The sequence below is a fragment of the Sarcophilus harrisii genome, chromosome 2 (genome assembly GCF_902635505.1).
Source record: "Sarcophilus harrisii chromosome 2, mSarHar1.11, whole genome shotgun sequence".
Lineage (NCBI taxonomy): Eukaryota > Metazoa > Chordata > Mammalia > Dasyuromorphia > Dasyuridae > Sarcophilus > Sarcophilus harrisii.
The window spans coordinates 587,251,990-587,265,460 of NC_045427.1; the positions used below are offsets into that span (position 1 = coordinate 587,251,990).

Below are 13,471 nucleotides of genomic sequence, written 5' to 3' on the forward strand. Positions count from 1 at the left end.
AGGATCCTAGAGGCTTGGAATCCCAGGGAACATCACCTAGGTACTAAATGGAAAAGCTAGGTGGGATTTGAAATCAAGTCCAGCACTCTCTTTCCATTATGCTATACAGAAGTATGGAGTTAAGTCAATGGAATTAGTAGCTTTTGCTATGATTGTGTTTCTTATCAATCCAGTCAGTCGGCTTCAGCATCTCCTTTTGCTCTGTGTAGCCTGGACACTCTGGAGCTGAGTAAGACCTTGCAAGACTCTCCTCTCCCACTTCCCCCTGGCCAAGTTTAAATATTCTGAGCCTCATTCCAGGGACTTAGAAATAGGTTTACATGGAGCTGAGACTCTACCTATCATAGGAAGCCTTTCCTAATCCCTCTCAATGTTAGTATATTTCCTTTGCTGACTATCTCCAATTTATCTTGTAAATAATTTGTCTGTACATAGTTATTTGAATGTGGTTTCCTCTCATTAGACTGTGACCTCCTTGACAGCAGGACTGTCTCTTGCATTTCTTTGCAAGTCTACTATTAGCACAGTGCCCAGCACATAGTAAGCACTTAATAAATGTTTATTGACTGGCTGATCAAATGCAAGTCCATTATTCTCTATTCACTCATTTTTCAAATTAAAATCTTTGAATTGTTATACTGAAAACCTAGTGATTTTTAATATCATTCATTCTTCACATCTCAATGGTCTATTTTTTATTTCCCAGAACCATTTCCTGACCACTGACCCACCACCATCATTCTAATTCCTATGGGAAGTCTTCACCAAATCTTTACTACTATACTTAGTACTACAAGTCCTTAGTTCTTTAATCTACTATCTTTCATGCTAATTTCAGCCTTCCTCAATGAGCTCGGCATTTGGCCCATATGTTTCTTTTCAACTGTGTCTAGCAGTCACCTAATTATCCATCCATCAACAAGCAATTATTTAGCACCTACTGTTTATCAGGTAATCACTAATAAAACTATTAGCACAAAACTACTACCAAAGCGATTGCGGGGGGGGGGGAGGGAGGAATTGGGGAACAACTGTAAGAATCAGAACAGGTCTCTTGAATCAAGCCTTGAAGTAAGCTAAGAGTTCACAGAATTAGAAGGGTTAAGGGAGAGCATCTTGGCTTGAGGGAAGAGCCTGAGCAAAGATCCTAAGCTGGAAGATGGGATAGCATGAATAAGGACCGGTCAGGAAATCTGGCTACAACAGAATGCATGAAAAGGAGTAATATGGACTCATCCTGGAAAGAGGAACTGGAGCCAGATTGTGGCAAGGTTTAGGCACCAAACAGAGGGGTTCTTATTTTACCTCACAGGCAATATGAAGTGACTGGAGCTTCTTAAGCAAGTTTGTGGTATGGTCAGAACTTTCATTGCTTTTTTTCGAGGATCTTCTGGCAAGCTGACATTGAAATCAGTCAGCTTCCTTGACTCCAGTGACCCCCATGACAGTGGTCCAGCCAACCCTGGAGGCCTGCATGGTAACTTGCTTTACCTACAAAATCCCCAGCTTGAATCTGTGAACACAATCTTCTTCCTCACTTCCCCTGCTTCCTCACGCCTACTGAATCTGATTCTTATTTTTTTTGTGACCTGCTCTCCCAAGTCTATCCCCTCTCCATCCTTCAGTCTTAGCCTCTTCTGGCTTCACTGGCCTTACATAGTCTAAACAAAAAACCTCCTAATCTCAGAAGAGTTAGGGCTCTTGGAGGCCATTTTGTACAATTTGTATCCTAGATACAAATTTCTTGCCTAGATAATTGCAGCAGCCTCCAGAATGTCCTCCCTGCCTCACTCCACAACCTGTCAAAGTGATTTTCCTTGAACACAAATCTAACCATGCAATCTCCTACCCAAAAAATTTTAGTGCTTTCTTATTGACTCTAGAATAAAGTATAAATGGCCACGCTTAGCTTTAAAAGCCCTTCAAACCTGGGCATCCACCTCTTTCAAGGATCATTGGCTATCCCTCCTCCCTCCCACACTGGAATCCAGGCAACTTGGCCTTCTCTCCCTTCGTCTCATGTGGTGATCCATCTTTTTCCTCTCTCCAGGTGTTTGCCTTGGCCAAGCTCCACATTTGGAATGTCCTCTCCTACTCCTTGCTCATCTCCACTCTAAACATCCTAGCTCCCTTCAAAGCTCCGTTTAGAGGGTACCTCCTTCAAGAGGCCTTTCTGATTCACACACACACACACACACACACACACACACCCCTTCCGATACAAATCACCTTGTATTTATTCTGTGTGCTTTAAATCTGCCTATTTTGACAGATATTATCCTTTGCTATTTATATATATTTACATATATACATGTTTGTATATGTATACATACATATGTGTGTGTGAGAGGGAGAGAGAGAGAGAGAGAGAGAGAGAGAGAGAGAGAGAGCGAAGAGGAGAGAGAGAGGGAGAGGGAGAGAGAGAAACTTTATTTCATAAAATGTAAGTTCATTAAGATCAAGGACTATTTCATTCTTCCTCTTTGTATTCTCAGTGCCTAGCATAGTACCTGGCTTAAAGGAAGCACTTAATGAATATTTATAGTTTAAATCTTTTTAAATGTTTTTCTTCATATGAAAAAAAAAAACTAACTTGGCATTCTCTATTCATCATTCTTTGTTTTGTCCTTTGGATTTGGATTTAAGAATATATTTACTTTCTCTTCCACAAGAGGACCCTTCATGTCCCCACTAAGTCTATTGCTCTCTGAGCTAAAAATCCCAGTTATTTCAAGCACTCTTCATAGGACAGGATCCCGGTTTCCTGTTATCCTTCCCCAATGGCCAGCCACTTCAATACTTCCCTTACTAATGCTCTGAATCAGGGAGGGGGCTCCTCCAACCCTTTGCTCCAGTTTAATCTGAGAAGGTAGAATCATTTTTCTCCTTTCCTGTTTTTCATTCCTCAGCTCTGTTGGCCTGAATCTCCCTATTTCTGAGGTTATATAAATCTTCCCACCAAATAGTTCACTGGCAGCTAATATTAAAATTCTAGACTGGAATGTTATCCCACATGGTCAGGTGAGTGTGGGCTAATGAATTTGTGGAGCCACCATTGTCCATCCCCTGCAGAGCAGTTCATTGTCAGGTCAGCCCCAGGACTGCTGGTCCTGACTAGTGACTGAGTCTGGAAATATATATAATAGACCCAGAGATCTGATCTGATTGTGAAGTGACCCCAGGGTCCAGTTTGGTCCGGAACCATGGAGCTGATAAGGATATCCTTCATCCTCCAGTGTGGCCTCTCCTAACTAGGCCAGAGAGGACCAGACTAGATCATGTCCCACTCCTGGAATTGTCCTCCAACCTTTAAAGGTCAGGATGTAAGACACTCCTTTTCCTACCATTCATATGCTTATCCTCAGTAAAATGCAAGCTCCTATGAACTCTTTATAAACATGACATGGCTGATATCTTTGCACAGAAGCATCCCTTCTGATGGATAAACTTTACATATTTTAAAGTTCTCACCTCTTCAGTAAGTTGCATTAGTTTATCAAACCAATCTTCAATTTCTGTCAAAGTGGACTTTACATCTGTAGCTTCAGTCCTCATTTTTGTAGCTGCTTCCTGGATCTGGAAAAGGGACCTAAGACGTAACTTTTGGATCTGAGTGTCTAGAATGGTGACGTTTGATTTTCCTTCTAATGGAGGCAATGGTATGCTAAAGACAAAAAGAAAAGGAAGAATAACATTCTTTCAACAAGAATCTTTCAGTACTTGGACATATGAAATATATTCTGTTTTGAAATTTTATAACATTAGAATAAATACCTGCTCTTTCCTAAGCCATCATCGCAGTATCATGTATGTCTTAGCTCAAGCCAGAAAGATTGCCTGAGTAGTGATGATATGAACAAAATATTCTGAAATTATACAGAATCTCATCGCTGCTGTTTTGTCATGTCTGACTCTGGGTAACTCCATTTGGGGTTTTCTTGGCAAAGACACTGGAATGGTGGCTGTTTTCTTCTCCAGCTCACTTTATAGATGAGGAAACTGAGCCAACAGTTTTAATGAGTTTAAATTTGCAGGCTAGTAAGTGTCTGAGGCCAGATTTGAAATTGGGAAGATGAGTCTTCCTCATTCCAGGCCTGGTATTCTATCTGCTGTGCCATGCAGTTTCCCAGGGCTTCATACAATTTCCATTATGCAGGTACTATTCAATTACTTTTTGGTTGTGTCCTACTTGTCTTGACCCCATTTGGGATTTTCTTGACAAGGATGCTGGAGGAGTTGGCCACTTCCCTCTCCACCACTTTACAGGTGAAGAACTGAGGCAAACAGAGTTATGTGACTTGTCCAGGGTCACAGGCTCCTAAGCATCCGAGGTCACATGGGCACTTAGGCCCTCCTGATTCTAGGACAGAGACACTATCCACTCTGTCCCAGCTGCCCCCACTAAATCAGATTATTTCTAAAAGGGTAAAAAGCTGAGTGCATCTGACAACATCTAAGTCTGACATCAGGGACAGTCTCAGACCTCTGAGGGTGGGACGGAGGGTGCTGATTTTAATCTAACTTATCCCATTTGTCTAATGTAGTCTGAAAACATGAAGGAAACAGGGCATCAGGGGATGATTGTGGATGCCATTTCTGGCTTTCTAGAATCCAAGAAAGTATTAGGACATAAAGACCTCAAAAATAAATGCAGGAAGGTAGAAATAGTAAATGCTTTCTTTTCAGATCACGATGCAATAAAAACTACATTCAACAAAAAGTTAGGGGTAAATAACCCAAAAAGTAATTGGAAACTAAATAATCTCATCTTAAAGAATGATTGGATGAAACAGCAAATTATAGACACAATTAATAATTTTACTCAAGATAATGACAACGATGAGACATCATACCAAAATTTGTGGGATGCAGCCAAAGCGGTAAGAAGGGGAAATTTTATATCCTTAGAGGCTTACTTGAATAAAATAAAGAAAGAGAAGATCAATGAATTAGGCTTACAACTTAAAAAGCTAGAAAAAGACCAAATTAAAAACTCCCAATCAATTACTAAACTTGAAATTCTAAAATTAAAAGGAGAAATTAATAATATTGAAAATAAAGAAAAAACTATTGAAATAATAAAAGAGTTGGTTTTATGAAAAAATCAATAAAATTGATAAACTTTTGGTAAATCTGACTAGAAAAAGGAGAGAGGAAAATCAAAGTAGTAGTCTTAAAAATGAAAAGGGAGAACTTTCCACCAATGAAGAGGAAATTAAAGAAATAATAAGGGGTTACTTTGCCCAACTTTATGACAATTAATTTGATAACCTAAGTGAAATGGATGACTACCTCCAGAAATATAGGCTTCCCAGATTAACAGAGGAGTAAGTAAATTGCTTAAATAGTCCCATTTCAAAATAGAATCCAAGAAGGTCAGAGCGAGAGGAAGGAACCATCCCCTTCATTTTAAAGATGAGGGAGCTGAAGGCAGAATGATTAAGTGAACGACTTGGTCATATAGCAAGATAATGCAAAGACAGGTTTTAACTCTGGGTTTACAGGTTCATGCAATCACTGACTCTCTCAGCTGGAAGGGACTTTGATGTCAATCATCTGCCACTCTCTCCAGTGCTGTTCTCATCACATTACCCCTGGATGATAAAGGGGCATTGTGATCAGTCCCCAGAATTCTACTCCCTAAGCTCCCAATTCTTAGCAACAGATCAATAGTTTACAATGTGGTCCCTTGGAGAAAGTGGGGTTGGGCTTACTCAGGAAGGGAAGAGAGCATCCCTTGTAACATATTGAAATTTTTACATCACTAAAGACGTGACTGCTAATCAGGCAGGGAGGCAGGGAGGCAGGGAGGCAGGGTGCCAGTGCACATGGCAGGTTATGATTCCAGCAGAGGAAGAGCTGCTCAGGGGAGGAAGGATGCAATTGGGCAAGGCTGGTGATGAGGGAGGAAGAGAAGGAGGCACCCTCAGGAAGATATTAGCATAGTCAAAATTTCTTGCCTTGCGCAATGTTAGATACTTTGCCCTCCAATTACTGGCAGACTGGAAGTTCTACTTATTTTGAAGTATGTATATCCTTAAAAGCAGCTAGATGGTGCAGTGGAGGGTTGGAGTGATGTTCCTGAGTTCAAATCCAGCCTCAGACATTGACTAGCGGTGTGGCCCTGGATAAGTCATTTCATCCTATTTGTCTCAGTTTCCTCATTTGTTAATGATCTGGAGAAGGAAACAGCAAATCCCTCTAGTATCTGTGCCTAAAACCTCTCAAACATGGATTCACAAAGAGTTGGACATGACTAAAAATGACTGAACATGTTCCTAAACTAAGAATTTCTTATCACATAAGTTTTTTTCTTTATTAAAGCTTTTTATTTTTCTTTTTTTTTTTTTACATGACCAAAACATTATTTTGCTGTACAAAAAGAATCAGACTCTGAATTATTGTACAATTAGCTTGTGAAGGAAATCAAAAATGCAGGTGTGCATAAATATAGGGATTGGGAATTCAATGTAATGGTTTTTAGTCATCTCCCAGAGTTCTTTTTCTGGGTATAAGCTTTTTATTTTTCAAAACATATGCGTGGACAATTCTTCAACATTAGCCCTTGCAAAACCTTGTGTTCCAATTTTCCCCCCCTTCCCCTATCCCCTCCCCTAGATGGCAAGTAGTGAAATATATGTTAAACATGGTAGAAATATATCACATACGTTTTAAATATCACAATCATAAACTGGGATGGAGAAGCTGTGTGACACATTTTGTTTATCAAATACAATACCTGATTTTACCAGCTTGGAGGACCTCTAACACAGATCCCATCCTGCCCCATGTACCTGGACATAGGGGCAGCTTAATAAATACCTGGCTTAGTGGGTCCTAAGCAGTTCCTTGAGCTCCAGAGATAAAATAGCTTGCCTAGTGTCACAAGGGCTGTTGTATGTCAAAGGCAGGATTTGAACCGACTCTTCCTGAGTCTGTTTACTACATCATGTTACTTTTTAACAAAGCCCTATATTCCACAGTTTTAAAGGGAGATCAGTTATAAAATATGTGTCTGATGATATCATCTCAGTGATTTTTGCCCAAAGTTTTGAAGGTTTCAGTCACAGAAATGAACATTTAAAATGAAAGTGGGCACATGACTCTACTTCTCTAGTCCACCCAATGGTTCAAACACTGCTCCAGCTCTACAAAGAATTAAATACAAATTTCCTTCATTGTTCAAGGTGACTTGTCCGTACAAGCTACGCCACCAGGGGGCACAAGGATGCAGGGAAATTCCTGGGCTTTTCAACAGGCTTCAGAGAAAATAAAATCTGGCTAGTTTTGGTTGTTTGGTATAATAATCCTTCCCTGAATTCCAGTCTCCCACTAGTTTGGAGGAGAATTCTTAGCCTGGGTATGAAACAAGTTCCATTTTTCTTGAATGTCAAAATCCTCAAAGATCTCAGAAGTTTCTTCAGTCATAACCTAGGACTGGCCCACTCATCAAGCAGCAACTAGGCTTCCTAATGGAGATGGAAGTCATAAGGCATTTAATAAAACTACAAATTAAAAAGTTTTGGTTTTAGTGCATTTGTAAATTTAGGAAAATTGTTCCATTAAAAAAAGAGGGGAGGGGAGGAGGGAAAGTATGCCCCTTCTCTTACTCCCCACCTCCATGGAAACAGAAAGCCTTTTTGCTTAAATCTGATCAGTCATCAGTGTGGGGGACTGGGGAGAGAAAGGCCTGGTGTCTCTCTGTCCCTGCTACCCACACACAAGAATGAAGCCTTCCTTATAACCTGCTATGGAAGTGGATGGGCTGAATTGGGCAGATTGAATAAAGCAGATTTAAATGGGCATGCTGGGTGGGGCTGACTATAGCTTCCTTAGGCCACTTAGCACAAAGGCAGAATCTGGAGATTTCCTAGTATTTGTGTAATAGTCACCACTCCCATTCCAGTGGGGCTTTTTAGAACCCTTGATATTATTATTTTAAGACAACAATCCTAGAGGCACTGAACTTATTAAGTGGAAATCAGGAACTCTGAGTTGAAATCCAGATTCTTCCATTTGCTGTATGACTTTAAGCAGGCCATTTTAATCTCTTTGAACCTCACCTTCCTCATATGCAAAGTAGGGGAAGAGGAAGAAGAAGGCAAGGACTCTATTTGTGAGTACAACAAAGTATTTACTACAGGCTCAGGTTAGAAGTCTAGAAGATGAGTTTACCTTGTGTCTTCTACAAGTTCATCAATCAACTTCAGCCACATTTCTGCCAAACGGTTCCCAGGAATTTTGGCTTGAATTCCTGATTTCAAATTCTCTAAGTTTAAGTGCTAAATTTAGGGATGGGGAACAGGGGAAGATGAAGAAGAAGAATGAAAAATGGTCAGAAAAGTCTTAAATTTGTCTTCCAAGACCTCTTTCATCTTTCCCAATTCCTCCCTTTACTCACCTCCCTTTAAATTATTGGTAATCCATAAATGGTTAAAATATTTAATAAAAGAAGTCCAGATAAATGTGCATTTAGAACACACACACACAGTGTTAATTTCCTTCTTTAAAATGCTATTGGAATAGTGGGATAAACTTCTTGAGGGCAGAGACAATTTCATTTTTGTCTTTGTAAACCCAACACCTGGCTCTGTGCTTGACATATAATAGGCACATGTTAACAAATGTTGGTTTATTGCTTTTGATGGTCTGGAATGCCCCCCTAACCATGAGAAACTTTGTGTTTCCAGCTAATACCCATTGTAAAAATCACTATTTTTACATCTTAAGGCAGTTCCTGTAGAGCTGACCCGTTTTACAGGCTTGTTAACTGTGGCTGGGCTATAGGGGGGCAGTTTCCATCGCACAGTCCTGGAGCCTTAGATCCCCTCAGGCATTGAACAGCAGCTGCCCCAGCTCTCTATTCACAGCACTATCCCGAGGCCATTTTTTATTCCAGTCAGGGCCAGAACTGGGCCTGGCAGCAGTCCAGGAGGAGAGGCCTGCACCCCTGCTTTTCTGTCTCTGGATGATTCACTCTGACTCTCACTGCCTGAGTGAATGGAGAAGGGAAACTCTCCTACAGAGTCACCAAAACAAGAAAGTGCCAAAAATGACCGTGGAAGGGATCCCAAGGCCGGAGTCACCGAGGAGGCAGATAGAGTCCATGCTCTATACAAAGCCAGGTAATGATCAGCCTGGCTCAGGTGACGCTGCAACTGGTTCCTCTTAAGCCTGTGGCAGATTGGGCCCCACCCAGGCCTTGGGCCCACCCAGCCAAGGCAGGCTATAAAAAATAAAAAGCTCTCCATCGGCCCAACTCAAGAGTCACAATTCTAACCAATTCCCCTTTTGGCCTTCTTCCTCACTGCTAAAACTGCTTCCACCTACTACTAAATGCTAACAATCTTAAGGCAATTCCTGTAGAAATGACTGATTTTGCAGGCTTAGCAGCAGGAACCCCAGGCAGAGAGCCGATGTTACTTTCCATCTCCTGGCTTAAAGTGGGCCTGGGTTACATGCCCTTCCTGCTCCTCACAAGCTACATGAATTTGGGTAAACTGCTTCACCTCTCTTAGACCTCAGCTTCCTCATGTGTGAACATAAGGAGAAAGGATGGGAGAGCCTGGGTTCTGGAGCGAGCACTTCTCCCCCAGGAACTATTCCCTGTCCGGAGTCTTGCTGTGTCCTGCAGATCCTCCCACAGGGGCCCCTACCTCGCCATCACGTGTCCTTGCAAAAATGGACTCCCAAAGTCCAGGCTCCACGGCCAGGTCTCTGACATGCCCTGGTAAGTGATACAGACTCTGGATGCCCCTCTAGCACTTGGTACCAGACTTCCCAGTGGTAGGATCTGTACACCCCCCCCCCCCCCCGGAGACCCCCTCAATTATGGGCCTGGAATGCTCACCTCCACACTTCTCAGAATCAGCAAAGCTAAAAAGCCACTTCCTCCATGAGGCCATTTCTGCTTCTTCCCCCAATTACTTGTATTTATTTCATCTATTTTTTGTATATACTTATACATGCATATATAGAGTTCTCTTATTACAATAGAGTATAAGCTTCCTGAGGGCAGGCACCTTTTATTTTGTCTTCAGGCCCCCAGTAACTGTTCAGAGCCAGTTTCCCACCAGCTAGCCAAGTTCTCTCAGCCAGGAAGGCAGCAGGATTCGGGTCTAACCCTTCCTCCTGCCGCACATGTCCATGTTATTCACCTTCCAGAAGCCTTCCTTACCTCAGCTACCTCATGTGTAAGATGGTAGCTCGGACTGGATGGTCCCTAAGATCCCTTCTACCCTGTATCTATGATCCCCAGACTTTCCTGAAGCAGCTGCTCTGTCCTGATGGAGCTTTCGGGTCTCCGGGTCCATCTGGCCTCCTGGGCCCTGGTACTGCTAACCTGGACCTTAGCAACAATTATCCCCAGTCGTCCCTTCCTTCAATGGCATTAGCTCACAGCCCCTGCTCACCTTAGGGAGCACTTCCCATTATCTCCTGTGATCTAAAATGTGCATCCTTCGAGCCCTTGGCTAGGCTGGACCTCTGAGCACAGAGAGCCATCCGTGCCCAGGCCCACATTCAAAGCCTTTCCAGTGTAGAAGGAGTTGTCAGAGCTCATGCTCCTCTGACATGGTCTTGGTGAATGCAGGGCCACTTTCCCTTCAACATGAAGTATCAGAATAGTCTTTTGTGAAAGACCAATCTAACAAGGGGATGAAACTGCTAAGAAAAGAACCAGTCCTCCCCAGAACGCATCTCGTAGAAATAGTCGTAGTGTCTTTGGCTTGTGCCGAAGGGTCTAGACATGCAATCCTCCCCATTGCTCCAAACAACCCCTACATCGCCAACCGCCACAGCCCAACTGAACATAAAAATGTGATAGTAGCATTTCCACCAAAGCAAGTCCCAGCCTCTTAATGAGGAAGGCATCACTACAAAAGGAAGGAAAACCAGAGTTCAACCATCTGTTCAGGGGGATTTTTCTCTTTGGTATGAAGCCTCAAACCACCCACCACATGCATAGAACTTTCCTAGCCCTCATTACAGACACCCCTACCCGAATCCCAGGGCCTGCTCGTCTAAAGTTACCGTACATCCTCTCCGTATAGATCTACTAATGTACCCATGTTGCCTGTTCAGTTAGAATGTAAGCTCTGCGAGGGCGGGATCTAGTTTTGCTTTTTTGACTGTATCCCTAGTGCTTGATATATTGCTTGGCACATATCAAATATTTAATAAGTGAATACAGATTGATTGATTATTCTCTTCTTTTTTGCTTTAGGTAGGATCTTTGTTAAATCTCTAGAACATAGCAGAGGGACAGAGGTGAGAAGAAGATATTTGGAATGACTTACCAGCCGTTCTGCCATGACTAGAAGAATGTTTACTGCATCCAATCTGTGACTAATATCTTCCCAATAAGAAGTCAGAGTCACCACTGGCTTTGTCTGGGCCCATGGCAAATAATAATAGAAATTTCCTAGTATAGAACATTAATAGATCAGCATTATATTTAAAACTTGAAATATTATTTTATTATAAACTAATCTTTTAGATGAGGCTCCTAAACATTTAGCACTGGGTTTGCTAGGATAACATAATGATTAACCAGAATGCTCAGAGAATGAGGCATTCTAGTGCATTTAATATTCTATTTATTTGGGGGCTAGCCAGAATTCCTTTTTGTTTTAACTCTTGTAAAAAATGTGTGTAATTGGATTATGTTGTATTGTATAATAATTATATAATTTATTGGCTGTCTTCTAACAATATATCATTGCCCATTTTCTTGTATAATAATATCTTTGCCCATTTTCTCTGCCTTATCAAGTACAGTAAGACAGCATGATGTCATGGCTAGAAGGACAACATTCCAGGAATCTGGAAGGTCGAGATTCAAAGTCCAGCCTTTGAATTTTACTAGTTATGTGGTCTTTGGGTGAATTACTCAACTTCACAGTCATTTTTCTAGGATTAAGAGTAATTGACAAATTTGCCAAAATAACAGCTTCAAAAAAAGAAAAAAACCCAGAAATTTCCACTTCTGTTTTTTTTTTTTTCCTGCTTGTAAAACCTCAATAATACAATGGTACATCGGGATTGTTACAATCGGCTTCGAGTTTGTTTTGCTTTTACATCTTGTTCTAATCTTTCACAGAAGCTTTCTAAAGTACAGTAAGTCATGAACTAGGCTAATGTGGATTCTAAATTTTCAGAAAAGTAATGTGTATACAATTGTCTCCATTCCCTCTCCCATTCCCTGCACAGGAATGAGATAGGGAAGAAATCCATAGATTTGTAGAAAATCACCCTGCCAAAGCAATAAACTGTGAAAACATTTTTATAGTCAAAAGTTCTGATAAAGGACTCATTTCCAAAATATATAGAGAACTGTCTCTAATTTATAAGAAATCAAGCCATTCTCCAATTGATAAATGGTCAAAGGATATGAACATTCAATTCTCAGATGAAGAAATTGAAACTATTTCTAGCCATATGAAAAGATGCTCCAAATCATTATTAATCAGAAAAACGCAAATTAAGACAACTCTGAGTTATCACTACACACCTGTCATACTGGCTAGAATGATAGGGAAAGATAATGAGGAATATTGGAGGGGCTGTGGGAAAACTGGGACACTAATACATTGTTGCTGGAATTGTGAATACATCCAGTCATTCTGGAGAGCAATTTGGAACTATGCTCAAAAAGTTATCAAACTGTGCATACCCTTTGACCCAGCAGCTACTACTGGGCTTATACCCCCAAGAGATACTAAAGAAGGGAAAGGGACCTGTATGTACAGAAATGTATGTGGCAGCCCTGTTTGCAGTGGCCAGAAACTGGAAACCGAGTGGATGCCCATCAATTGGAGAATGGCTGAATAAATTGTGGTATATGAATATTATGGAATATTATTTTTCTGTAAGAAATGACCAACAGGATGATTTCAGAAAGGCCTGGAGAGACTTACATGAACTGATGCTGAGTGAAATGAGTAGGACCAGGAGATCATTATATACTTCAACAACAATACTATATGATGATCAATTCTGATGGACCTGGCCATCCTCAGTAATGAGATGAACCAAATCAGTTGCAATAGAGCAGTAATGAACTGAACCAGCTACACCCAGCAAAACAACTCTGTGAGATGACTATGAACTACTACATAGAATTCCCAATCCCTCTATTTTTGGCCGCCTGCACTTTTGATTACCTTCACAGGTTAATTGTACAATATTTCAAAGTCCGATTCTTTTTGTACAGCAAAATAACGGTTTGGTCATGTACATATATATTGTATTTAACATATACTTTAACATATATAACATGTATTGATCAACATGCCATCTGGGGGAGGGGGTGGGGAAGGAGGGGAAAAATTGGGACAAAAGGTTTTGCGATTGTCAATGCTGAAAAATTACCCATGCATATATCTTGTAAATAAAAAGCTGTAATAATAATAAAAAAAGAAAATTACCCTGACCAGGGTGAGAAAGCAGGATATGTCAGGAGGGATAAATT

At 41.0% G+C, this 13,471-nt stretch overlaps 1 protein-coding gene across 2 annotated transcripts in view; it reads right to left on the reverse strand.

Moving 5' to 3' along the window:
• Positions 1 to 13,471, reverse strand: part of MYOF (myoferlin) — a 155,842-nt gene that overhangs the window by 45,094 nt on the left and 97,277 nt on the right. For both annotated transcript variants that reach the window (XM_031956078.1, XM_031956077.1), the window contains 3 exons: positions 11,298 to 11,422; positions 8,176 to 8,282; positions 3,472 to 3,664 (listed from right to left, as the gene is read on the reverse strand). In XM_031956078.1, the coding sequence (XP_031811938.1) occupies positions 3,472 to 3,664; positions 8,176 to 8,282; positions 11,298 to 11,422 (425 nt within the window). The remainder of the gene's footprint in view (positions 1 to 3,471; positions 3,665 to 8,175; positions 8,283 to 11,297; positions 11,423 to 13,471) is intronic.